Source organism: Haemaphysalis longicornis, unplaced genomic scaffold, assembly GCF_048455015.1.
Source record: "Haemaphysalis longicornis isolate Haplotype H1 unplaced genomic scaffold, Haemaphysalis longicornis Haplotype H1 scaffold_4, whole genome shotgun sequence".
NCBI lineage: Eukaryota > Metazoa > Arthropoda > Arachnida > Ixodida > Ixodidae > Haemaphysalis > Haemaphysalis longicornis.
This window is the reverse complement of record NW_027526361.1, coordinates 5,726,755-5,751,708: the sequence shown is the minus strand read 5'-3', so window position 1 is coordinate 5,751,708 and position 24,954 is coordinate 5,726,755. Positions and strand designations below refer to the sequence as shown.

The following is a 24,954-nucleotide window of genomic DNA, read 5'->3' as shown; positions in this document are numbered from 1 at the left end:
ATCTGTTCATGATAGCTGGGACACCCTGTATATCTGTATGCTTTCCGAAATAAGCTTTCCTGGAAGATAGCACCCATCCTCGTCCGGTGTCTACTTTTGCACTTCACGTGATCCCCGTCTCTCACCTCCACATCACAACACCCCCGGGATGCACAAGAGGCCACCACTAGAACTGTTCCAAAGCAGCGCCCTCCCTCTCCGTGTGTGAGCATGTGGTATAACATTCAATTTCTCCAGAAGAGAAAGAGTAAAAGAGTGAAGCAAACATGGTACTAGTGGAATGCCACTCAAACAATGTTGAAAACTTTATTGATTGTCATATCACAATGCAACAAATAAATTCAAGCAATGCAACTGCAGGCAAAAACTCCAGGAACATCGCACAGCGCAACTTCCAACAAAGCAAGAGTAACTCGCTGAAGGAAATGGAATGTAAAATGCAATGCGCAAGGCAAGAAGGGAGAGGCCGAGTCCTACAAGCTGTAAATATTGGATCAGCCAGGCAAGAAAACCGGCTGGCACGCTACACACGAGTGGCAGCTGGCGATGTGGCGAAATACTTTGCAAGGCACTTTGTTCGTTGAGATGACCAGAAGTTGACTAGCCAGCACTTCTGTCCGCCCTCGCATCACGAAAGCAGTGACCTGGGAAACAAGCCCATTTCAACGTAGTCGCTGATTATCTGCAATGAAACCAGGTGTGCAAGAAAGCGTCAGAAGGTGTTGCATGCCACTTTCATGCACTGCTTTCCGCTGTTGAAAACACATTTGTAAAAAGCAGCTTTTTGCATGTTTCTCAAGAATAGCTGGAATTATGTTTACCAGGATAGGAGAGACAGCACTCACTGCTTTGCAATTAGTATTTACAAAAACTTTGGCTGACGTTCTAAAATCAAAGTGAACCCAAAATGCTTCAGGTGCTACAACAAATGTGCAACCTGAGGAGTGAAGCAATGCAGCTTAGGGAACCAAGCAAAAAGAACAGCACATTTTGGTGACATGTCACTGCTGCAAGACAGAGTGCTCACTTCTTCGATGCGCTCCTTCGTCATCTCTGGAACGAGGCACTTGAAGCCAGTGCTCAGGAGCTTGCTCCCATCCAAGCAGAGATTTTTGTCAAACAGAAGCTCCTGCATTAACAACAGTTCCAAAGGAGGGACTTGCAATGAGCTCAGGCATCGTGTGCAATACCACAGCATCTGGCACACAGAAAACCGGTCATGTACGAAACAGGGGTGTTGTAGAGAACCGTTAAGTTGGTTACTTGGGAGAACTCGCCAGTTATTAAATTAATATTTCTGAGTTCTTGAATCTTGGATACGTATGAATCAGGTTTTGCTAAATTTAGGTATATCCTTAACAAAAACAACATAAACGCTCTTACTAGGTAAACTTTAGTGACTAGACCCTCACAACAAACTATATGACTATGAGTAAACAAATAAAAGGTCCAGTGCCCAATTGATTGATTGTGGGGTTTTAACGCGCCGACGCAACGCAGGCGATGAGGCGCGCCGTAGTGGAGGGCTCCGGATTAATTTTGAACACCTGGGGATCTTTATCGTGCGCCGAAATCTCGTACACACGGGCGTTTTTGCTTTTCACCTCCATCAGAAAAGCAGCCGCCGCGTCCGGGAATCGAACCCGCGACCTCGTGCTCAGCAGCGCAACGCCTTAGCCACTGAGCCACCGCAGCGGGTAGTGCCCAATTGAGCTAAAAGCCGGTACAGTCGCTCTGGGGAGCAGAGATGCCACCCTAAGCCAATGGAGAGAGAAAAAAGAATCCCGTTGCTGACCTGACACAGGTAGGGGGACAAGGGCGTGTTGCTGATGTTGTCCTTGAGACAAGCCTCCGCCCAGGGAGCCAGGTGCTTCTCATTGATTTGCTCCACAGCTGACTGCATGTCGCTCTGCACATGCCACAAAGAACGGGCAATCGCAATCAAGTGCGGGGCCTAGGAGTGTCTATGCAAAAAGGTTTGCTACTAACTCCCCGAGCTATGGCAACAACCTGACTAGCATGGAAACTTGGAACCGAGCCCGGTTGGCTCCATATTTTTCGAGGCCACAAAAACATAGTGCCATTTGCCTAGACACGTCTGCATTGTTATTTGCAACCAAGTGGCATGATTTCAATAGCTGTGTATGGAGAACGTAATCGCAGTGTACTGAAATATCCTCGTATAAAGCAGCGTTCTTTACTGCAAGCAAAATGAATCGGATGCCATGGTTGCTCGTGTGGAAATGCCTTAGAAAACAAAAAGAAACCTCCTTCCACGCAGAAAGAAGCATTTCAGGAGGGGAATCTGCCAGGCTGGGACAGCGCGGGTGGGCGGCGCGTTAATGTCACTGTCTGGCGAGAAGGAAATCCAGCTTGCGGAGCAGAATAACAGATGGCACGTCAAGCGCGTTGCCATAGTTTACATGTTCTTCTTCGGACTCGGCGCACAAAAATCGCAATATGATCGAATATATCGTGAAAATTGCAGATTTCTTTCTGTAAACTACATTAATAGAAGTGCTGGGCATTTTAGCAGCAACAGTTAATAAATACTGCCCTAGTTACAAGCCATACCGCGCTTGGAACGAAGCAATACAAGGAATCCCGGAGCAGCCTTCCCGCCACGAGTGGTTCACTCTCGCCGCTCCCGCGGGCTGGTTCTGAGATTTGCGCACGCTTTTCATGTTGCACAGGTAAGGAGGCGAAGTTCAGACAGTCTGAATATGAACTAATGGCATAGAGGGCAAGAACCATCATTCACTGGAACTAATCCTACCTAGATTTTCAACCACATGTTTCTTTTTATGTAGGTCTCGCGTTCTAGAAAAATCAGAGCCCCTTCGTCTTATGACAACGATGTTTGAGACACGAAGATTTCTTCCACCGCAAACCGACTCCAATGAAAATTCAGTCGCGCGAGGGATTCGCCGGCGTCGTCTGCGGCCTGCCCACAATGACAGCCGGATATGCACTGTCTGACCTTGAACCGGCGCGCCTTTTCCCTTTGGCACCTCGCGGCAGAGGGCGCGTCGGTGTCGTGCCCGCTGCCGTGACTATCGCGCCGCCGAAGAAAGCCCTGTTGCGCCTCCTGAATAATCCTTGCTCCGTGCCTCCATTTCCCACTTCGTCAGGAATGGGGAGCACAACATGGCGAGTCCTGCACGAAGACTAACCGGGCTGACTTGAAGACGCATATACTTGAAGGTTGGAAGAGTGCTCGCACTTTGAAAAGGTACAGTGGTGCTTTGGTGAGAGCTATGACAATACGACAGGCAGCTCCAGCCACAAAAAGAAGAAGTGGAGAAAGTTGCAGTGCAGCATCAGTGTGGGAAGAAGCGTGAAAACAGATTGCTGCAAACACTCGTTAAAACTGACCAGCTCAAAAAGACGGGACAAGGAACGACACACGGCGCTGTTTTGATTTTAAGTTAGTATGCACCAACTAGCCCAAACCCCCATTCTAACTCTTTAAAACATGCCTTCAAGAGAGCCTGGCAAAAGGTCCTCCACAGCACCCTCTCAGCAGGTACCACAGTAAGTGGAGACATTGCATTATGAGCGGCCTCTTCGCAACTCAACACTGCGGGCTACTCTGGAAGTTCTCTGACAAACCAGATGCACACTCTCCGCATTGCATCCTTCGTGCAAATCTCGAGGCACACAAAGACACACTGCACACGTGCACTTGCCTTTGCTAGAAGTGAGGCAGCAGTTCCCCAGTATGCATGGTTTATTGAGAATGTACTGGATATCATCTCTGTCACCTTCCCTTGTGCTGCAAGCAAGCAGAGTAGAGGGAACCTGTAGCACTGGCAGAGAAAAACACCGCCCTTAGACGAGTACATCAGCCCTCCCCGTGTCTGCACTATACGACATGGCCGTATGCACGCTTTTGGGATAAGAGCAAACAAAAGGCAACTAGCCCCACCCGTCACGGTGGTCACAAGAGTACACACACGTGCAACACAAACGAGGAAGGGAGTGCAGTACACGAGCGAGGCTGGAGAAGCTGGTCGATCCAGGTGCTGATTAGGCCCATACATGGCTAACCCAGTTGGCACCTGCTGAACAGACTGCCTATTTTTGCAGTGTGTCAGGCAGACGCCACTCGTGAAAGGTTTCTTTATATCTGGCCAGACATGAACCTTACGATGTTGGCTATTCTGCAACCATGCTTGGCTGCTGGCTGTGGAATTAGCTCGGAGTGCACACCTCCGAGTACCTTCTGAACGTGGCCAACTCAGAATTTGTATGTCCCACTTCGACCAATGTAAGCCCGGGCCATGGTGTTTTGGGAGAGTGCCAACAAAATTGTTTTTTAAAGCAAATGATACAAGTTGGTCCTGGTTGCATCAGGTACCAGTTGTAACAGTTTCATCGGGCTGTTACTCTCACCCAGTGCAGCGATGGAACCCAAGTGAGAGTTAAACCCATTTAACTCCAAGTTTTAGCTTTAAGTTTTAGCCTCAGGTTGCGGCCGTCGTTAACTTTGACACTACACACCATTAGCCCATTTTCTTATTGGTTGGAACTCATAATCAATGCAAGGGAAAAACTAACAAGGCAGTTCTTCGACACCAAATTGTTTCGCCCGTAAATTTCAAACATTGACTGCAACTGCTGAAGCCCATTTTTGCAATTTTTCTACTAAATTAACAGAAACGATTAATTTGTGCTCATCATTTTCTGTGACATACGAACAGTACTCTGCACCCAAAAACCCATGGATCCCAAATAACCTACTGCAGTGTATTCGTAAAAAAAAGGACAACCTGACTAAAAAGTGAAATTATGCCCATTTAACCTAGCATTACAAAAGCGATTCAAAAATTACTCCTAAACATTATCTAAAGTTCTAAAAGCTGCTAAACGGGACTATTATCAAAATCAAATGATTATAAATGGTAACAATATTCACAAAAATTGGGAACTAATTAAGGAATTTTTGAACCTGCCTAAACAAGGACCCAGCACAAATGAAATGGTTGATGAAAAGTGCCTCACTAATTCTCCCAATATAGATAATGCATTCAATATGTTTTTTTCCAGGGTATCCTCATTCCAACCAACCAATATTCTGCATTATGCTCGTTGTTCCCAATCACTTTACTTACACCCTACATCACCGGAGGAGGTTTTTCATATTTTATGTAGTCCAAAATGCACTGCTCCAGGGTTAGACATCATCCGTCCATCTAGAAGAAAACTTGTCACCCGTGAGCTATCGCTACTCTCATAAATAATAAATTTACCCCAGGAATTTTCCCCTCCGAACTTAAACAAGGAACACTTGTGCCAGTATTCAAAAAAGGAGATCGAAATGCATTGGGTAACTCTCGCCCAATCGCGATCCTACCATTCTTAAGTAAACTAATCGAGAATCTTTTTGCTGACCGACTCGTGAAGTACCTTGAAAAATTTAGCCTCACACCACCACAATTTGGTGCCCAGCCTAATTTTTGTACGGAACTAGCACTAATAGAATTCACCGAGCAGATTGAAAATTTTATTGACAATGGGTGCTGGGCCGCAGCAATATTTATTGACTTTACTACAATTACTGCATTGATACAATTAACCATACTATACTATTTTCGAAGTTAGAATTATTTGGTATTTGTGGACTCACTCTAACCCTTTTCGAAAGTTACCTACATGACTGCACTCAGGTTCAATTTGCCGATACCATATCGCAGCCAATAACCATTTATGAAGGTGTTCCGCAAGGATCCATTTTAGGGTCGCTTCTTTTTCTCTTGTATATTTTAGTTGCCTTAATTCTGATTGCATTCTTTACGCTGGCACGACGATATTGGCTCGTGACAAGAATCTTAACTAGACGACGCAGCTTAAGGGCCCTGGAAGAATTGCGTCTTGGCGTAATGATAATGCGCTGCACATAAATGCCACAAAAACATGCTTCATGGTTTTTCATGCCCATCGCAAGCAAACCTTTTTAGTTCCAAGCATCAATCTAGATAACCACGTGATATATCCATCAAATACAACTTTTCTAGGCGTTGTGCTTGACTTTCACCTGAAGTTTAACAAACATGCGATGTCATTTGTTAAAAAAAAATGATTTCGGTACACATGCATTAATCAAATCTCGCCATTATTTCCAGCAGCATGTTGTGCTGTCATTGTATTACGTTTTCATACAGAGCCACCTCACATACTGCCTACCTTCCTGGGGAAACACATATGAAACATGTCTCACCTTCAAGACTCTGAAAACCAAGCAGTACGCCTGATTGCATTCAATCCTGTACAGACATCTGCCCTTCCAACTTTCCCGAATCTGAAAATTCTTCCGCTCACATACTCACTACAGCTAAAGCTCGGCTTTCGAATTGATTGAATTCGAAATAAAGCTACCGTCATTAATACAGTGTTCGTACAGGTTTCAAAAGCGAAAATTCAAGGACCAGAAAACATTTTCAAGGTCCCCATCTAATGTTTTATCTGGGATTATTTATAACTTTTCCAACACAATGCAAAAGTTTTTTATTGTGCAATACCCAGGGGTGAGACAGCCCAAACAGATTTGGGAGCAGTTTTCGGAGCAGCAAAATTTCGATTTTGGAGCAGAAGAATCTTGATTTGGAGCAGTTAGGGACATTTAATACATCGTCTTGTGAGCTTAAAAAATCATTATTTCAGCAATTTGCAAGGTCAAGTGCACATTTCAATCAGTTTTGAATACACAGAACACTCAAACAGCCTTACCTGAAAGAGTTTTTAAGAGTATCACAAAGTACTAACTGCACTACCTTTTTCCTAACTGGTGATATTGTGTTGCGCCTGCACGCAACACTGACAACAAAACTGCCGTTAACATTAGAGAGTTTTAGCAGTCGGTCTGTTCTGTTGGTTACTTTGTTACCGGGTTGACCGGACCGGTCTGCGCCTGCGCGCGCGGAAAGGCGAGGAGGCGCGGACAAGGCGAAGGCAGGTCCGCGCAACTAATCCCCTACGGCTACGAATGCCTAAGTGCCCTGACGAGTCCCGGTGAGCACGGTAACTACGTACACGACGGAACAGACGGACTGCTAAAACTCTTATCAAATTTAAGGGCTCCGCAATTGTGGCGTTTTTTTTTTTTTGCTGTTTTAATGCTAAAATTATTATTTTTGTAATCCCAGGCTGTGTTGTACGAACAACTGTAGTCACGGCAACAGTTGAGCAGCTTCAAGCTAACGGTCGCATAGCCCAACCAGCCTACCCGTTTCAGTCCCCGGGGCGCAGGTTCACCCTATGGTCATTTGAGTAGCGTTAATGTTTAGCCACCTAGATTTTGGCATTAAGTTTCACTTTTCATGCATCAAGTGTTATAGTCGCGTTCTATGGCAACCGTGTAGTCCTGCAGCTATTGGGCGCTGCCTGAACAGGTCACGGCGCCGCAGCACAGCCCACAACTTTCGCGTCGACCGTTCCATCCCCGAGGCCCGCGATCGCGCTTCGAAGCACAGCACCACCTCAACATTTTACAACAGCACAACAAGCCAAAAAATTCACTTCACGAACCCGATTATAGACGTGCGCACCGCGTTTCGCACTCAAGGACAAACCACGCCGAAGTCGTAGGCCCCACATTTCAAAGAACTTTTTTTCGAGTCGCCCAACTTCCCGTAATCTGGCACCAATCTCAAACCATATCCTTGCGTTAACGTCACTGTTCAGAGCCACAACAGATAGAATGAATAGACTGGAACTCAGCTGATAGCGTAAAATAAACCAGGGAAAATATCGGCGATACGCACTGAGTGCGTTGGTAGCAGCCAGATCAGGCGGCGGCCATGTTTGTTGCCACAGCGATGCCTAATCGAGAAGGCCGTTTCAGCGAACCCGGGCGGAAAGCGAATCGAGTTTTAAAAGCTATCGCTTGCTTCGTTTCAGTCTTTCTATTTGTGCCATTTCTGTGTTTGCGATTGACCGACGATAAAAGCGGTGACCGGGATGCGGGAGGCTTTTGTAACCGCCGAAACTGACATGAGCATCAAAATCCGTGCCTTTGAGGCTCTTCTGGAGCAGTTTGGCGCAATTTTTGCCATTTTCGTGCTTTTGGAGCAGCTTGGCTCAGGAAAATGGAATTGTATCAGAAAGGCGCAATATGCACAGCTGTCTCATCCCTGAATACCTAAGCACATTAGTGCATATTTAGATAGGTGCTACAGTAAAACCTCATTACAAGAGACTCTTATAAGAGACACTTGGTTATAAGAGACATTTAAATGAAGACTGTTTGGTTGATTTTCCTATGTTTGACATGTCAGCAACATCACGTACAAGAGACCTTGGTTACGAAAGACATGTTTCTTGGGTCCCTTGAGTGTCTCTTGTAACGACGTTCTACTGTAACGGGCTCCACCAGCTTTATGTTTTTTATTTCATGGCTGGTATTTACAGTTTTTTCTTTTGTCTTTGTGTTTTACTGAGGCTGTTTGATTTCAAAACTTAGTTAATGTGGCCTGCATCTCCTGCTTTGTCAGCAAGAGTACCAGCTGAAATTAAATCGAGCAAGAGTTGCTTCAAGGCAGGATGAACTATGTACACGTCCACCATTTGCACGTAAAAGCAAACGTAGATGGAGCGTATGAGGCACAGCAAACATGCAATGAGCAAGCGTCCACAGACTAGACGCAAGATAGAGAACAGAAGCTGGCTTTTACTGGATTATATCATGATATGGATTGGATTGACAAGTGCCTGCTCCCAATGTTGCCTTGTAATAATGAAAATCCACCAAACTTGTAATTTCACGCAATACACTGAAACTTGATTGTTACAACGTTTCTTTACATTTGTTAACACCTAAAATCCATGACAAACACTTTAAATTCTTGTGAAAAGACAGGGCCATTGATTCTCTCCGGAAAAATCAAGGGTTTTCAAGGACCATTTAAAAATTCCAGGACTTTCCAGGCCTTGAAATTGACACTTCTACATTCAAGGGTTTTCAAGGACCTGTGCGAACCCTGTAATAATATTTCTGCCCTACAATTACCAAACCCTAATAAAACCAGATTCGAGAAACAAAATATGCTACTAACAAAAGTACGCACAATTTACAGGAAGCAAACAGTCCTCTGTTCAAGAATAACACTTTGAAATTCACTGCCCAGAAGCATCAAATTCATCCATTCTAAATGCTTATTCCATAAATCTTTTAAAAATCACTTGTAGTCAACAGTCTGCTAGTAATCAATGCCCATTACCTATAATGAACCTTGCTTTACTACGCATGACCGTAAAGTGTCTATCCCGCTCTTTGCGAATATAAAATCGTGGTCACTGACCAAGTCAAAAAAGAAAACAATTTGACGTTTCGGAGCCCATACGGGTTCCTTGTTCACAATAAAGTAGGCAAGAGGCCGTCGTCAATTTATATGCAAGATATGGCGCAATGACTTCGTGTAGATGGCAGGCATGTTGCCATCAGTCCGGTTGACAGTATGAGGTGTGGTTTGGATGATGAGTGACTCGAGGAAAAGACGGGAGGCTAAATTTCTTTCTTTTGCTATGATAGCGGTGTCGTCCCAACCGATGCGGTGATTGTGCTGGCAGGCGTGCTCTGCCAGTGCATTCGTCGTTCGATTTTCTTTTGCAACGTCACGTTGATGCTCCTTCAATCTTCGTGAAAACTTGCCCGTTTCGCCCGCTCTTTGCATATATCTCTGTTCAATCATGTAATATTGATATGTGTTTTTGCTATCTACGTATTTATCTTTGTCATTATTGCTTCACTGCTCTGCCTGCCTGTGCGTATGGTTTTTTTGTACAGGCACAGGAAATCCCCTCGGCAGTGTAAACTCTGGGACCTCCTCCTGCAACAATAAATGCCATTATTCTTTCTTGTATGGAAATATTTTTAATAAAGGTGAAATCTAAACCAGCATTAGGTATAACTGTGTTTTCTGCATGGACTTTGCTGCCATACTGCAACTGCTTTGCTCACATTTTGTCCGCCTAAGAAATTCCCAAATTGTAGAACTTGCAGCCACTGGCACCAGTGACACATTGCCCAGTGGTCCAGCACTGATACGTGCTCAGCCTCAGCAATGACACAGGCACACCCTCCCCTGAACCCAGACCACAGAACTCACTCGTGTCCCCCTCGTCGACAACGTTGTAGACTTCTCTGGGCTTCCCGTGAAGGCAGACATGCCAGATGGCACGGCAGAGGTCCGACACATGCACCGTGTTCATCTTGAGATCCTTGGTCCACAGAAGCTGCACGGCACCATTTCAAAGAGAACACTCAATCTGCTTGCACCGCCATTAGATTGAGATGGCTCATTTCCCACTCAATTTTAGAATGTAACAAAGGTCTCTGGTCAGACCACCAACAGTTTCTATTTAAAGGAAAACGGAACATAAGGCAGCCGTCTTCGAACATTTTAAAAACTGATTGATTGATTGTGGGGTTTAACGTGCCGACGCAACGCAGGCGATGAGGCGCGTCGTAGTGGAGGGCTCCGGATTAATTTTGACCACCAGGGGATCTTTAACGTGCGCCGAAATCTCGTACACACGGGCGTTTTTGCTTTGCGCCTCCATCAGAAAAGCGGCCGCCGCGGCCGGGAATCGAACCCGCGACCTCGTGCTGAGCATTGTGAAAACTGTTCATGCATCCACGACAATATTTTTAATCAGCAGTGTGAAAAGCAAATTGTATGATTGCATGAGTGACTCATTTTTCTTATTTCTGGAATGAACATTTGCATGTAAGCAGAGCACATAAGACGCAAGTGTTCTAGAGAAGCATAAAAAAAAGAAAATTACCTTCATTGTTTCCTTGAGGTGCTTGTACACAGCACCTACTAGAATGCGCGGAACTAAAATAAAAACAAAAGGGGGGAAACATGCAAAGTGTTTGAGAAGCACCAACGCCATGAAAGCAAGCCATTTAGTGTCCATACTCTGATCTTTCAGATAAGGGATACAAATAAAGGCCATCACATCATCTGCCTTATTCTTCCCACCATCAGACAAAACAATGAGAACAACATGCCTAAAAAACCGAAACTAAAATAAAACCCTTTCTAAAAGAAAAGAAAGTCTTTTTTGCTTCTGATTGCATTCCAAGACTAATTGCACCACACACACACACACACACACAGACAGTTGAAAAGTTAACCCCAGGAAGCAAATACTACCAAAGAGAGCTCTCACCAACTCCGTGCTTATCGGCGATGCCATAAACAATGGCAGGTCGCAGAACCACGTAATCCAGGGCTTCCATCTCTTCAAGATCTTGTTCCACTGCAAGTTTTAGCTGAGCCGTCACAGTCCATGGCTCCAATGGGAAATGCTCTTGTGAAGGTTTCTGCACAGCAACAAGACCACAACATATGCACATAAGCAGCGTGCATGCAACAGAAGAGAGACACCAAATCAGGTCTGTCATGGCTGCTGATGAACAATGGCATAAGGTGAAGCTGTATTCAAAATTTTATGCACTGAAACAAAACAATAGCTACGATGCAAGCCACAGTAGAGAACTAGGGATTAAAGGGGCCCTGCAGCACTTACCACCAACTACCCAGAATGTATTTTGGGGTAAAGTCTATTGTGCCAGCAATCTTTTGCCGCAAGAATTATAAAAATTCATTAACTATCACCGAAGGTACGCGAGATGAAAAATCGCACATAATGGATCCCTCTCAACTCGATCACTGCCTACGTGACAAAAGCTGTGCGCTCTCCCCCGACAGGGTGCAGCTCGTGGCTTTCTCTTCGGTGGCATTCGATATATCACAGGCCGGAGGAGGTCTCTTTTTTTTTTTCCCCGCAATGTGTAGGGGTCTATTACTGGTCTGGCGAAATAAAAAGCAGGCACGCAAGAGCATTTTTGAAGTGCATTTTCTAGGGCGTTTTTGAAGCAATAAACATTTGTTGTTAAGTGGTCTGGTTGAAAGGGAAGTATTGAGTTCGTCACTAACTCCACGCGCATTCAAAGCATAAAAGAAATGCCAGAACTGTTTGTACAGGTTCAGACATAGAAGAGGCCGGTGCGCAGTGCTGATGACAGATTGTCACAGGAAATGTGAGAAAAAACCGGGAGGTTCACCAGCAACAGCCAATAGGGCAGCCACTACTGTAACGCTGGAATTACAGCGGTGCATAATAATGGAAATTGAAGAGAGCGCAGTTGGTTTTTCCACATCTTTCACAGCGATTTACGAGCTTACTGCCTTCATGCGTATGCACGTGTAATATTTGGCTAGGGTATTCCTGGCAGTGTAATATAAATGTTGCGCAGGTTTATGTGCACTGATTAAATCGTGTTGCTGGGTCCCTTTAATTTAGACCCGATGTTCGTTAGCACTGCACTAAAATCCCAATATTACCGTGTTTCCTTGGTAGGGTATTCCTGGCAGTGCAATATAAAATGTTGTGCAGGTTTATGTGCACTGATTAAATCGTGTTGCAGGGTCCCTTTACTGTAGACCCGCTGTTCTTTAGCACTGCACTAAAATCCCAATATTACCGTGTTTCCTTGGTCCTACAGGTTCATGCTAGCCAATAAACATGCGAAAATGATACCTCAGCTTGGGGCTTCCTTTGACAGTGGTTCTTCAGTAACGTGCATGTTCACCGTTCATGGCAAACAGCTGCCACGACTCTGCCATTTCATGCAGTTGGCTAGACAGCGTGCGGGCGCTGACTGATGTGCTCTAAACTCAAACAGTGTCGCACACTGGGTTTTTATATTCCTGCACAGAAGCATACTCCCTGCATTCATCCCGGCTGTCAGTTTCATTGTACACAGTTGCAACTTTAATGGGAGTTGCAAAAAATCCGCACTGTAATGCCATAGTTTATGTGGTGAGGTTGTGCTACTTTCTGTTATCATTCAGCGGCAGCGATACTGCCTATGAGAGAAGCACAGAAGAAGTAACGCCACAAACAACATGCGCTGCAGAAAACTACACAGCCCCACGACTGCACTGCAGAGAGAGGGCAGCATCCCCTTGGCAACAAAGATCCAGCACAAGTCCAGCAGAAGGTTGTCCCAAAATGATGGCTCGTGCCGTTTATGCGGGACGTGGAAGCGGGATCTGCCATTTCGCTAGTGCGAAGGTAACTGGCGTTACACCGCAACCACACACCCCATACAACCTTCAATTTCAGGGTCAAACTAGGCTTAGTACTGCAGAGGCACCATGCATCTTTCTACTGATATGTGGCTGTCATGGCAGGAGATTTCTAATCCACGTGCTCATGCATAGCAGTAGTAAAATGCATCAGCAGAAGGGGCACAGGTGGCACAAAAAGACAAAAAGGTGCACTCACACAAATATCCCCACAGCATAAGAGAAGCTGTAGCTTTTAAAACCCCTGTCACACGGGCACTTTCAATCGCAATTGAAGTTAATCGCGATCGCGTTTTCGAGCACGCTCGACGTACTGCCGCTGCTACACGGCACGGCCCGTTTCAATCACGATCGAGAATCTGCACCGGTTGCACTTGTGTACGTCAGATGGCGCTAACAATGTACTTGCGGCCGGCGTCTGGTAACCTCGCGCGGTCGTAGGTATACGTAACATAGTATACGTAACTATGGAAATGTTACCACACGCTTGTTCGGGTCAAGTTATTTGACACAATTTGTGGCATTAGTTGAAGTTTTCACCTTCTGTGCCATTACTGATCGGGGACGAGAGTATCGCCGCTTTCGTTCGATCGCGCTTGAGAAACCAGGATTGAGTTCGAGCGGGATTGAGCTCGATCGCGATTGAAACTGCCGTGTAGAATGCACCCGATCCGGATTGAGCTCGATCCGGATCGACTCAATTGCGATTGAAACTGCCCGTGTGACAGGGGTATAAGACTATGCAAGTACCATAATGAGTCATGAAATGCCGTCCACCTATTAAGCAAAAGTTGGCACCTTTCATAGTGTTCAGCTCTTTCCCAATATGACAGCATGCACCATTTACTAGAGTGGAAACAGTTCTTTGCCACCAGAAATGCTTGGACAGCACGCACATATGCCTGCTCGCTTGTACAGACACGCACACACCCACACACACTAGGCTTGCTTTGTGGAACTCAAGTACTGTCACATTGAAGACTTCACTGCATGAAAGGGCCAGCTTTACAACTTATGCATAGGACCAGTGAAGCAAGATGCTGTGAAGCACGCATGCTGTCATTCGTGGCCCCAGAGCACAGAGGTAGCTTCTCTCTGAAGCATTTGTGCATACACTTGTCATAGATCACAGCCTAAACTTCCATTGCCATCCCCTTTGAAAATGTGGCTTTACTGGTGAGCCATGGCCAGTGCTTTACCATCATAGCACCCCACATTTACACTGTCATCACCTCTTACACTTTTATTTTCACTGAGACCCAGAAGGTATGAGAGATGGGCAGATATATGGAGAAAGCCACAGGCAGGCATGCGCTGAAAAGAGTAAACAAGAGGAATGCCCGAGTGACAGGCATTGGCACCTGCCTGATAGGTTCAGAGTGCAAGCACTTGGAGCGACATGCGAGGTTGCCTAGTCTTGTGCCCCCTGCCCCCCTGTTACGCGTGCACCAAGATAGCCCCCTAAAATCTGAAAATGCACCCAATTTTGTGACTGAACAACACTTGAGCCTGAAATGACCGCGCAGAAAACGCACCTTCCCCTCGCCGTAAATGTGACCAGACGAAAGCTCAACGTAGCGCTTTGGACGACACTCACAGGCCTCCTTGGCACAGTTTCGACTCAGCTTCAAGATTCCTTCCTCGTACACCTGAAAGTGTCAGAAATGGGAGGCAGATTGGTCCCCCTCGCTAGCCAGACACGATGTAGGAACACGCCAAGTGAAGCTGAGGCCAAAAAACAGCTGCTCTAGAAACACAGCAACTCACGCAGTCAGGCAAGTTGATCTTGGTTTCTGCCGCCAGGTTGATAACAAAATCAAACGGCCCCTCTGGACACTCGAATGCTGCCTTGCACGATGCTGGAGCAAATGAGAGCAGGAGACACCAGGGCCTATGTTGACTATGTAACAGCTAGCCTTGATAAGGACAGCGCAACTCTTACCCTGAATACGATCTTGGCAAATGTAATTAAAGAACGTGTGGCGGCATCGCCTTTGTCGACACACACCTATGAGCCACGAGAACTCCACCGAACATTGTGGCGCTACCACGCTGGCTGGCCACACTCTACTAACACTTGCTCATTGTGGGCCGATGTTGCAGCCTCGACTAATCTGAGAATAAACACTGGCTGCCTAAACTTATACACAATGCTAAATTTTCGTACTGTTTGTAGTGAAATACCACTTTAAGAAGCAACTCGCACAAAGCTTGGTTGTTTACAGCATTTTTTTTTTTTTTGCAGCATCTATCGCAGGTACAAGAACAGGCAGTTATACCTGTGGCAGCCAACTTTGCAGGATAAATGGTTTCTGTGGCTTTTAAGAGTGCCGCCTTTGGAAAAGCACAGGACCAGTCTTAAATCAATCTTGCACCATGGCCTAAAGAATATACAGGTTCACATATTGCTGTCATCACTAACTGGATATGATTATCCATCAGAAGCCAAGGACTTTAATGCAAGTTTCTTCACAAACAGTCAAAAGGAAGAGGGCATCTGACTGATTCACTATAATTTATATGTTTCAACGAACAACCTCCCTGTCAAATGAGGCATGGTAGAAATTTCTGCGGCAGCATCTGTAGACTGTAGCTCAGTTAAGCTGACTTCCATAGCATTTGGTGGCACACAAAGTTAAATACACCTGAACTCCTGAAAATTTCTGCTAACTAACAACTCGCCCGCCCACCCTCTCTAGCACCCACACACACACATGCATGCAAAGTGTAGTTTAAACATGGCAACACCTCAATATACTAGACTGTGATAGAGACCTGACTGCACGACCAAATTGCGTTTTAGAGTGTGTAACTGCCAGATTGCAATTCAGCTAAATCCACTTCTATGAAACTTGAAACCAGCTAGTGGTACGAGGGGCACCGCCAAACAAACTGCAAGACAAATGCATTAAAGCAGAGTGAAACGAAACAGAAAAGTGACATACCAGGATTGATGAGATTCGCACTCTTGAACTCAACCACAGGGTCCTCGTACACTGCCTGCAGAGGAAACAAAAAGCTTTAGTAACCTACTGTATTTTCCGGTCTATAAGTCGCACCTTTGTATAAGTCGCACCCCCCCTCAAAATGACAGTTTAAAAAAAAAAAAACGTATATAAGTCGCACCGTTGTATAAGACGCACTTGTTAATTAGGTAAACTTATAGTGAATCAGATTGTTAGAAAGTGCAGCGAAAGTACATGGTTGTGGCGGCCGCCGCCTATTAACGCATCCCCCTGTAAGCAGGGCTAGACACGAGCATATAACATCTAAAGTCTGGACACAACTAACTTCTCAAAAATGGTTTATGGATACACCCAGATGGCATGTACTTACGGACGGCGTTTAGGCAAAACCATCGAAGTCTTTTTCCTCAGACTCGCTAACAAATAATTCAGTATCTTCAGTGGGAGTTCCACCGGTGCATCACTGTCGACCTCCGACTCTGATGCCTTCTTCGCCAACATCGTTACCACTCGCGGACCGGATTACTCCGGCCTTTATCAACCCGGCTGCAACTGTTTTTGTAGAAGTGGAGTCCCAAGAGTCGGCGACCCATTTGGCCACCTCTCCAAACATCGCGCGGCACGAAATACAAAACTTACCTCCAAGCTGTCATTTTAAAAATTAGCAGCACGTTTACCTCCTTCAGAGTAACTGTAATAATTCATGAGCTGTATTTTGTTTTTGCAACCCAGTTTGATGTTACTTTGAATTTATACTGAACTGTAGTTACCGCGCATGGCCTAAAGTGGCACGTGGTTGTCGCAGGTCATTATCATTCTTTTTGACTAGAAAAAGCTGAAAATTCTTTGGTGCAATGTCCCGAAGCGACATATGGGCTATGAGAAATGCCGTACAGCTCTATGGACACCATAGAGCTGTGTCTCAACGTGTGCTGGCCACGCGCGGCCACCGCGAACCAGATTTATTCCATACATAAGTCGCACCGGTGGATAGGACGCACCAACGAAAATTTCAGAAAAAAAACCGCGACTTATACACCGGAAAATACGGTAGCTGAAATAATGTTAACTTCTGTTCTGTTGTTTTCAACAAAGCTAAAAACTTCAGGAATACATAAAAGAACAAGAAACCCCAAAGACGGTATGCAACTGTGATTATCTGCAAGGTCGCTCAATTCTTACTCAACTAGAAATACGTTTGGCAGGAAATGATTCTACCATTACCTGAAGCGCTCTCTGCCAACGCTATGGAGCACAGCTTGAGCAACCTTCTCAGGCAAAAGATTTTTGTTATTGTAATCAGTGTTAATGGATTGCTTCCGTACCAAAACAGCTTCCTCCCCTGCATAATTCGCAATGCTACAGAAGCTACGCTGCACTGGCCGGGGAAATTAACAGGCCCAATCTTCTACAAGTCCTTCTCACAAGTATGGTTTGCTCCCTTGTTCATGGTTGTTTCCCTACATCTCCTCAGCATAATAGCGCCATCTGTTGTGCCCACAACGAAGTCCTCGAATTCCCGAAACAGGGGCCCGCGAGTTGCGGTCATTGTGGCCTTGCATGCAGGCAGTCTTTTGCATATTCCAGTGAGATTTTTTAAACGCAACAAAAGCACAGTGCATTTCAGCAGCCCCATGCTTCCTATTTGATACAGCTGTAGCAATCCATGCTTCCGTCAGCAAAGCCCACACTGCAAGTTTCTGGAATACCATGTGAGGCACGCAGAGTAAAAATGCAGGCAGCTTTCAGTAGCATGTTTTGGTACATCTGTCTTCTGTGCTTGTGTAATTCAGTCCTCTTGCGCTCAGAGGACGTACAATTGGAAAGTGGAGGAAAGTTTGCTGCACCAAATGCTTCGCCACAGACCCCATTTGATGCAATCCACAAAGGAGCTGAAGCCTCCCGCAGCGTACCAAATTCTTTTCCATAACCTGCATGCATGTCTTGGGATGAGACCCAAGGGGGAGGATTTAAAAAGAAATGATGAAATTGAACACAAGGTGTAAGCGTGCCACAGGAAACACCAATATAAACGAAGAGTTTCAGCGTCAACAGATGGCAGATGATGAGCTGACAACGCTTGCACACTACTGAAAATGCACGATAAAAAGGTGACCAATAGCACATATCTTTGCCCCAAGAGGACTAAATGTGCCGGTGACACCTGAACATGCAATGAGGAAACAGGCCACCCAAATTTCTGACATTCCTATCACTTGACATTGTAGCACTATTGCAAGAGTTACACAGAGGCAGTGCAGGGTGCTTAGCTTCCAGCCAGCTTCTGGGCGGTAGTTAGGTGTTAGTTTTCTTACGCTATTCAACAGCACCATTTGGAATTTCCAGCACATGTCGAGTTGGTAGTGTGCGATGCTCTGAAATTTGCATCTGTTTTAAATGACATCGCAACCAATCCCTATGACCCACCCAGTGCATTTGGAAAGTGCTGGGGGGAGGTGCTTTTATTAGGCGACCGCATCAAACGACGTGGCACTTGTTACTTTATTTCAACTTATACAAAGTTGCATGCTATTGTTGTGGCCCATAAAAGTGCCAAAAATTCTGGGCATGACCATGTGCAGCAGGGAGGCTGTAGAGAAGGAGCAGCTACAGTTTGCACGCATCAGTCATAGCCATATAGCAAATTCGTCGAATAATTAATACATAAACTAAAACAGGGCACTTTTGATTAGTTTGATTTTGATTAAATAGTACAGCTGTTCCCTTTAACAGCTTTGTTAACTGTACAAATATTCAAAAGGCACAAGAAGATGCTGGTTTCCTATGAACCATGAGCTCGTGTATGTTTCGAAGCAGGTAAGCGATCCCCAATTCTATGATCTAGGCTATGTCTGTTTCTACTATTTGCTTCCAAGAAGAGGGGGCCAGACAAATATAAATGCAGTCCCGAAGATGGTAGCGAGCATGAGTTTCAGAACACACAGCACATCCCTTACACACCGTGCAGAGACCAATTAGCTTTGCAGGAACAAGGGTAGATGTAGAGGCGCAGCTTTGGTCATGCCGCTGCATCAACGAGGACACCAGGTGCCACCCAACAAACACCAGCTCTCCCCAATCCAGCACTGCCAACATTCTGTGGCCACACTTGCTAGCGAGAACCTCGTCTCTGCCGGCTTGCCATCACACTTTCCCTAGCCAGGCCGCACAAGCTAAACCTGCACTGCTTGCCCATTTGCTCTTCTGCTTTGCCCACTTGGTCGCTTATTCATGTGTTTACGCCAGAATGCATTAGCGCTATATGGCACAGCTACACAAAGCACACCACACTAGCCCATTTCAAAACCTGAAGTTCAGTGTACTACTATTACTATTCACAGTCTATTACTATTACACACACACACACAAAAAAAGAACACTAATACCAGCCGCTGATGCCGCACCAAAAAGGTGTCTATGCTGACACTGGGGCTCTTCGATTTACCATCTCCGACTGAGCGCAGATAGCCTGCAGGGAGCCCGAGGATTCCCCCAAGCCATAAGGATACGTGGGAAAATCCTCGGGGAGTCCGCACAGAGTCCAGGACGGTAAATCGAAAAGCCCTACTGTTTCAGCAGCTTGCTTGTGGAGTTCACGAAGGTGAAATGGCTCAACAACCACAACAACAAAAACACTTGCCTTGTGGGCACTGTTAAGCCAGGCCATCTGTGGAGGAACCTTATCCACCACACGGATCTGCGAGGATTCAGAATCAAGAAGGGAGGATACAGTGGCAGAACAGAGCAATTCACGCCCAGGCCAACATGTCTTGGCAAATTAAACAGTGGGCAAAGCACTGGGTAGGCGATAGGCGAATTATACCTCTGTGCAGTACAGAGTGTCTGCTAGCAAACCTGAATGGTTTTTTGAACAAGAGAGCACTGCAGTGTATTCATGTATGCTGGAACATCAGGGCTCAATGATGCTTCAAAACAATTTTGGGCACAAAACATCAACCTGAGCAGCCAAGGTGCATGTTTCCAAAGCTCTCTACAATGAAGCAGAATTCCACAGAATCGGCAATGGTGCAACAAATTGCACAGGCACTGGTACATTTTAATAAAACAAAACCAGTGGGAAAAAAGACAGCACAAAAAACAAGAGCACACAGAGACCCACTAGACTTCTCCTATGGTTTTATCGTATATAGATCAACAAGGACCAGCACTCTCCCTTAGGCAATGATTGGTGCCTGATTGTAACTAGTTCTAACACAGTCAATCTGCATTACCAAGGTGCTGATGGTGTCATGATGTTGGCCATTTAAAGCACAAAAGGGAGGAGGGACGGCAAAAAACAAAAACATTGAACGTGAATGTGAACTAATTAAATGAGACACACAGCCCTTAGGCTGAGTGACCAGGTCGAACAAAAAACACGGGTCTTTTGTGATTTCTTCAATAGGACATAACATTCCACGTTATCAAGGTCAAACAACACTGTACAAATTTCATTGGCACATGATTTAGCAAAAGAGAAAGCAGTAGTTCGCCTACATGACTCAGAGAGATTCCACGTGGCAAAACCATGGCTTTATTAAGGACATAGAAATGACACCTGTTTTTTTTTAACTATTTTTATTGCGCCATTAATTAGGCAAAAAAATTGCTTGCAATGTAATTTTCAGTGACTAAAATGCGTGGACTCTGGCGAGAGCAAAAAAACGTCTATGCACGAAAAGCAAAGTTTATACAATCCTGATCAATCACTTTGGTGCTGGACCGACGGGAGTTGGACGAAAGGGTTGTTCTAAGTGTTTGCATGCAAGCGGACGAGGGTTACACCCTGGACAACCTCAAAAAAGCCAAGGACACAGCAACGCCACATCATTCAAAGGCTAGGTGACAAAGTGGGGTTATCAAAAGACAGAAACATTGAGAACCATCACACTGGCAGTGTTAACCAGTACCGCAGCATATGGCGCAGCCTGCTCTGACATAATACAATGGAAACAGCAGGAGAAGCAGCTAGAGGGCTCACACGAGGAGGGCTCCTTGCAGGGCTGCCATAAATGGGAGCATTGTACAAGTACACGGAATTGTGATTAGAGTGGTCACACCAAGACAGGAACGGCACGGAGTGCGAATAGAACCCACCAAAGCCGGGAGAGAGGGCCCTCCTCAGCCTTACATTAAACTTTCATGCATCGAGACACAAGAAGTCCTTGCCAGTGAAACTAGACCTGCGAGAAGATGTAATACCTCGCAGTCAAGCTGAACTTACCAGTGCACTAAATTCGAAAAAGTGATCCTGTGCAGAAAACACTAAGACCCAGCTGGGCATGTCGGGCACCAGAAAACAAAGCTCTATAAAAGGAAGTACACTGTACACGGCAATGCAGTGTACAGGCAGTGGTATGGCAGGGATAGCAGCAACAAACTCAGTCTCGTGCAGGTAAACGGGGGAGCTATCCTCAACCCACCTTAAACCAGAAACCCTTTTCTCCACCCCTCAGCATGTAGAACTCAAGCACTCTCAAGCCAATGACTATAGTTACAAAAAAACCAAGAAGAAAGGATCCTCCCAACAACAGCCAACAAAGGATCAATAAGTGGCACCACAAAGGAGCTGCACAGCAACCTTGATTGAAGCCATCATTAGCTAAGTGGCAGAACACAGTTCCAACCCGGACAGTGAAGAGGCACTGTGGATCCGAAAAACTTTTTGACAACCTGTCTTTGACCAATGGAAATGCACATGAAGCTAATCATAATGCTTCCCATGTGCAAATAAACTGAAGGCCCTCACTTCACTGTTCCCAGCTGAGGTACACCTTAAGCTGTGTACGCTTCAGGTCACAGGCGTAGCCATGGGGGGTGATTCAGTGTCAGAACACCCCCAAAATTTTCTCCGCAGTGCATTCCCCCCTCTGTCTCATCCTCATTTTGGCCCCCCTTTTTTTTCCGTCCACACTGCTCACACTCCACATTGGTACATTAAAATATAAAAACGAAAATAACAAAATTGTTTAAGAAAATGAAATGCTTGCAAGCAGGCTATCTTTTCTTTCTTTCTTTCTTTTTGTCGGCGTTGTATAACACCCCCCAAAAAATATTTCTGGCTATGCCACCACTTCAGGAACACATATTTAAATGTAAAGTTGGATTTGTTACAGTACACTTCATAGTTCATTCTGCAAGCTTGGTGCAACCCTGGGGAGACAAGATTGCTGTCACCAGTCTGCCCTCTGAGGGCGCCTAACTCACCCAGAAGAATGCTACAAAAGGCACCGGGGCCTTGCGGTTCCACTTGCCACGCAAGGGGAGAAGGAAATGTCCTTTCAAGACCCCCTTCACAGTGACTTAGGCGCCTTCAGTGGGCGGACTGTTGACAACAATGCAGCCTCCGCAGGGCTGCACCTAGCTTGTGGAATGAACTATAGCTTCCCTGTTCTGAACACATGGTCGAGAAAACAGTTTCCATACCTTGGACGCAACATTATTCTTCAACAGGTGGTCGACAAGGTGTCGCCCTGTAAAACCGGTCCCTATAACAAAGGAGACACTTGGTGAAACCCGCAGTCACTGCCACAACTAACGGTTTCAGTTACATAACCACCCTAAGTGTAACTGGGCTTAATTTTAAAATCCTAGCCCCCCATAGCACTCACGGTTTTCTTTATTTTAGGGTAGATGTCTCTGCAGCATCAAGTGGGAGGTAGTGGTTATGGGTGGGGGGGAATGTTCAGCCTATGGTAGTGCTAGTGGAGCGTGTGAACTGCCAGAATGAGAAAACCACCTCTTTGGCAAGTGCACAAATGAACATTGTTAAAGGGACCGTCTAGCATTAGGTCCAAATGTAGCGATTGTTCAGGTTAGGGCTGACCATGAGCAGTTATTAGTACAATTGATAGTTAACCGACTCTGGCTAATCGCTAACGGTTTGGCCAGTTGGGAAGAAAATAGGGCAGACTGCTCCCGCCATGACTTGTGAAGTGGGCTGTGGCCAGAATGTCCAGACGTAACTTTAACGATGATGCCTGGACATAACGACTTAATTAAAACACGTGTGAACTTCAGTTAAGATTAGAAAACTTCAGTGACTTCGCCACATTTTATGGTTCAACAACATTGGTGCAATTGACATGCCTCACGCAATCTTCAAACTTCGTAACAGGGCATTTCACTTTCACTTTGCACGCACAAGGCACATCAAGCACTGAACACGCTGGTCAGCGTGAACATTGCTTCCTTTTTCTTTCTCGGCGCAATTTGCCGAGGTTAAATTACACAGCCATGTGTTCATGCAGACCAAGAAAATTTTAAAAAGAAAAATACCGCATGGGACGAGACACGGGAAGCCAGCGCCTGTGTTGTCTGCTTCGTAGTTCTCGCCCTACGCGCTGTTTTTTTTTTTTTTTTTTTTAATTACGGCCAATCAACTTTCCGGCAGGGTTCTCGGAGGCGTTGCCAAATCACCCCCCTACCCGGCTGGGTAAAATCAAGACAGACTGATCAGTTGCAGTTGCGAAACGACACCAGCGAGGATTGCTGTACTGGATGGGAGCAGTCTGTCTTGATTTTCACCCAACCGGCCAAACCGCTTCCGCTCACTGACTAGCCAGCGTCACTATCAATAATTAACGGTGACGCTGGCCAGTCAGTGAGCGGAAGCGGTTTGGCCGGCTGTGTAAAAATCAAGACAGACTGCTCCCATCCAGTACAGCAATCCTCGCTGGTGTCGTTTTGCAACTACAACTGATCAGCCTGTCTTGATTTTACCTAACCGGGAAAACCGCTTCCGCTCACTGACTAGCCAGCGTCGGACATGGGTCGCCGGGTAGGGGGGTGATTTGGCAACGCCTCCGAAAGGTACTCATGAAAAAATGTAAGGTTTATACGAAGGCAGAACGAGGTCGGGTTGCGAAACGGGCCTCTGGCATGACGACGAGGAAAGGAATGCAAGGTGCCTTTGGTATAAGCACCCCAGGGTCAGTATCTACATTCGTTGCTCAAAGTCAACACTTCGCACGCGCATGCCGCTTAATTACGCGTTAACAAGGACGGGAAATGCATGCCGATGCCGAATAGTCCCAATGCAATGCTGAGAGCAGTAACGGAGCCACTACCAGTGCTCCGCCGCCGACAGCGGAAATGACACACACTCAAAGAACGCGCTGCTTGAAGTTGAAGAAAAGCCTCTAGTGGGGCGTCCGGATGCGGTTTCGGGAAAACAAATAATTGACGCGCTTACCTCCCAAAATAAGGAACCGGTACTTGTTGCCGTCACCGTCACACATAACCGTAGTATGGCCTCAGTGCTGCCCGACACCGTCGAGTTCGTGTGTAGTCCGCGTTGTTTTCCAACTGCTTGTGCGGCTTCCGAGCACCACAGGAACCGGGAACACGTGGGCGGAGACCGGAACAGGAGGCGGCAGCGGCGGACGGAGACGGCGCCAACGGCGCCATCAGCCGCTACATGAGTAGTCACCAAGGGGAGAAGCAGTCACGGCGTCACGGTTGGCCCAGGCAACAGGTGACGCTACTTTGCCAACTTTGCCTTCGTTATCATCACTAACCCTAAATTTAAAAACTACCAAAAAGAAAAATTATGCTTTTCGTTTACGAAAGCAAAACAGTTAGGAAGTTTATGTTTTTAAACCAACTCAAAAAAGATAGTTTCGGTTTCGTATTCAAGGCTTTTGAGGTAGTTTTTGAAATTATGGTTTTCGTGCACGCAAACAAATGCCCTCGTTTTGGCTTGTTTCACAGCAAATTACGTCAGCAATTTAGTCACCCAATGGGTATGGGTAGAGTGTACTAGAAGTTTTAGAGTGGCCCGACCGGCCGCCCGGAGAGGTGCTCGTTTCACGCAGAAAATAGCAGCGGCGCTGTAGTCAACGACAACTGAAAGTGGAAGCGGCGGCTGGCCGCGCGCACGGCCGCGC

The 24,954-nt window shown here is 46.0% G+C and overlaps 1 protein-coding gene across 2 annotated transcripts; it reads right to left on the bottom strand.

Moving 5' to 3' along the window:
• Window positions 1-273: 273 nt before the first annotated feature.
• LOC144178163 (uncharacterized) lies at window positions 274-24,500 on the bottom strand. Of its 2 annotated transcripts, XM_077705746.1 has the most exons (13): window positions 24,261-24,497; window positions 22,493-22,554; window positions 19,703-19,763; window positions 16,046-16,096; window positions 14,868-14,959; window positions 14,636-14,749; window positions 11,176-11,329; window positions 10,786-10,838; window positions 10,107-10,233; window positions 3,690-3,775; window positions 1,796-1,909; window positions 1,028-1,129; window positions 274-682 (listed from the first exon to the last, which is right to left on the bottom strand). In XM_077705746.1, the coding sequence occupies exons 1-13, from the start codon at window positions 24,304-24,306 to the stop codon at window positions 629-631; spliced, it is 1,116 nt and encodes a 371-aa protein (XP_077561872.1). In that variant the 5' UTR covers window positions 24,307-24,497; the 3' UTR covers window positions 274-628. The 2 variants fall into 2 exon arrangements, 1 of the variants encoding a protein (XP_077561872.1); XR_013323959.1 differs by lacking the exon at window positions 274-682 and having other exon boundaries at window positions 3,690-3,809; window positions 24,261-24,500.
• Between the last annotated feature and the right edge of the window lie 454 nt (window positions 24,501-24,954).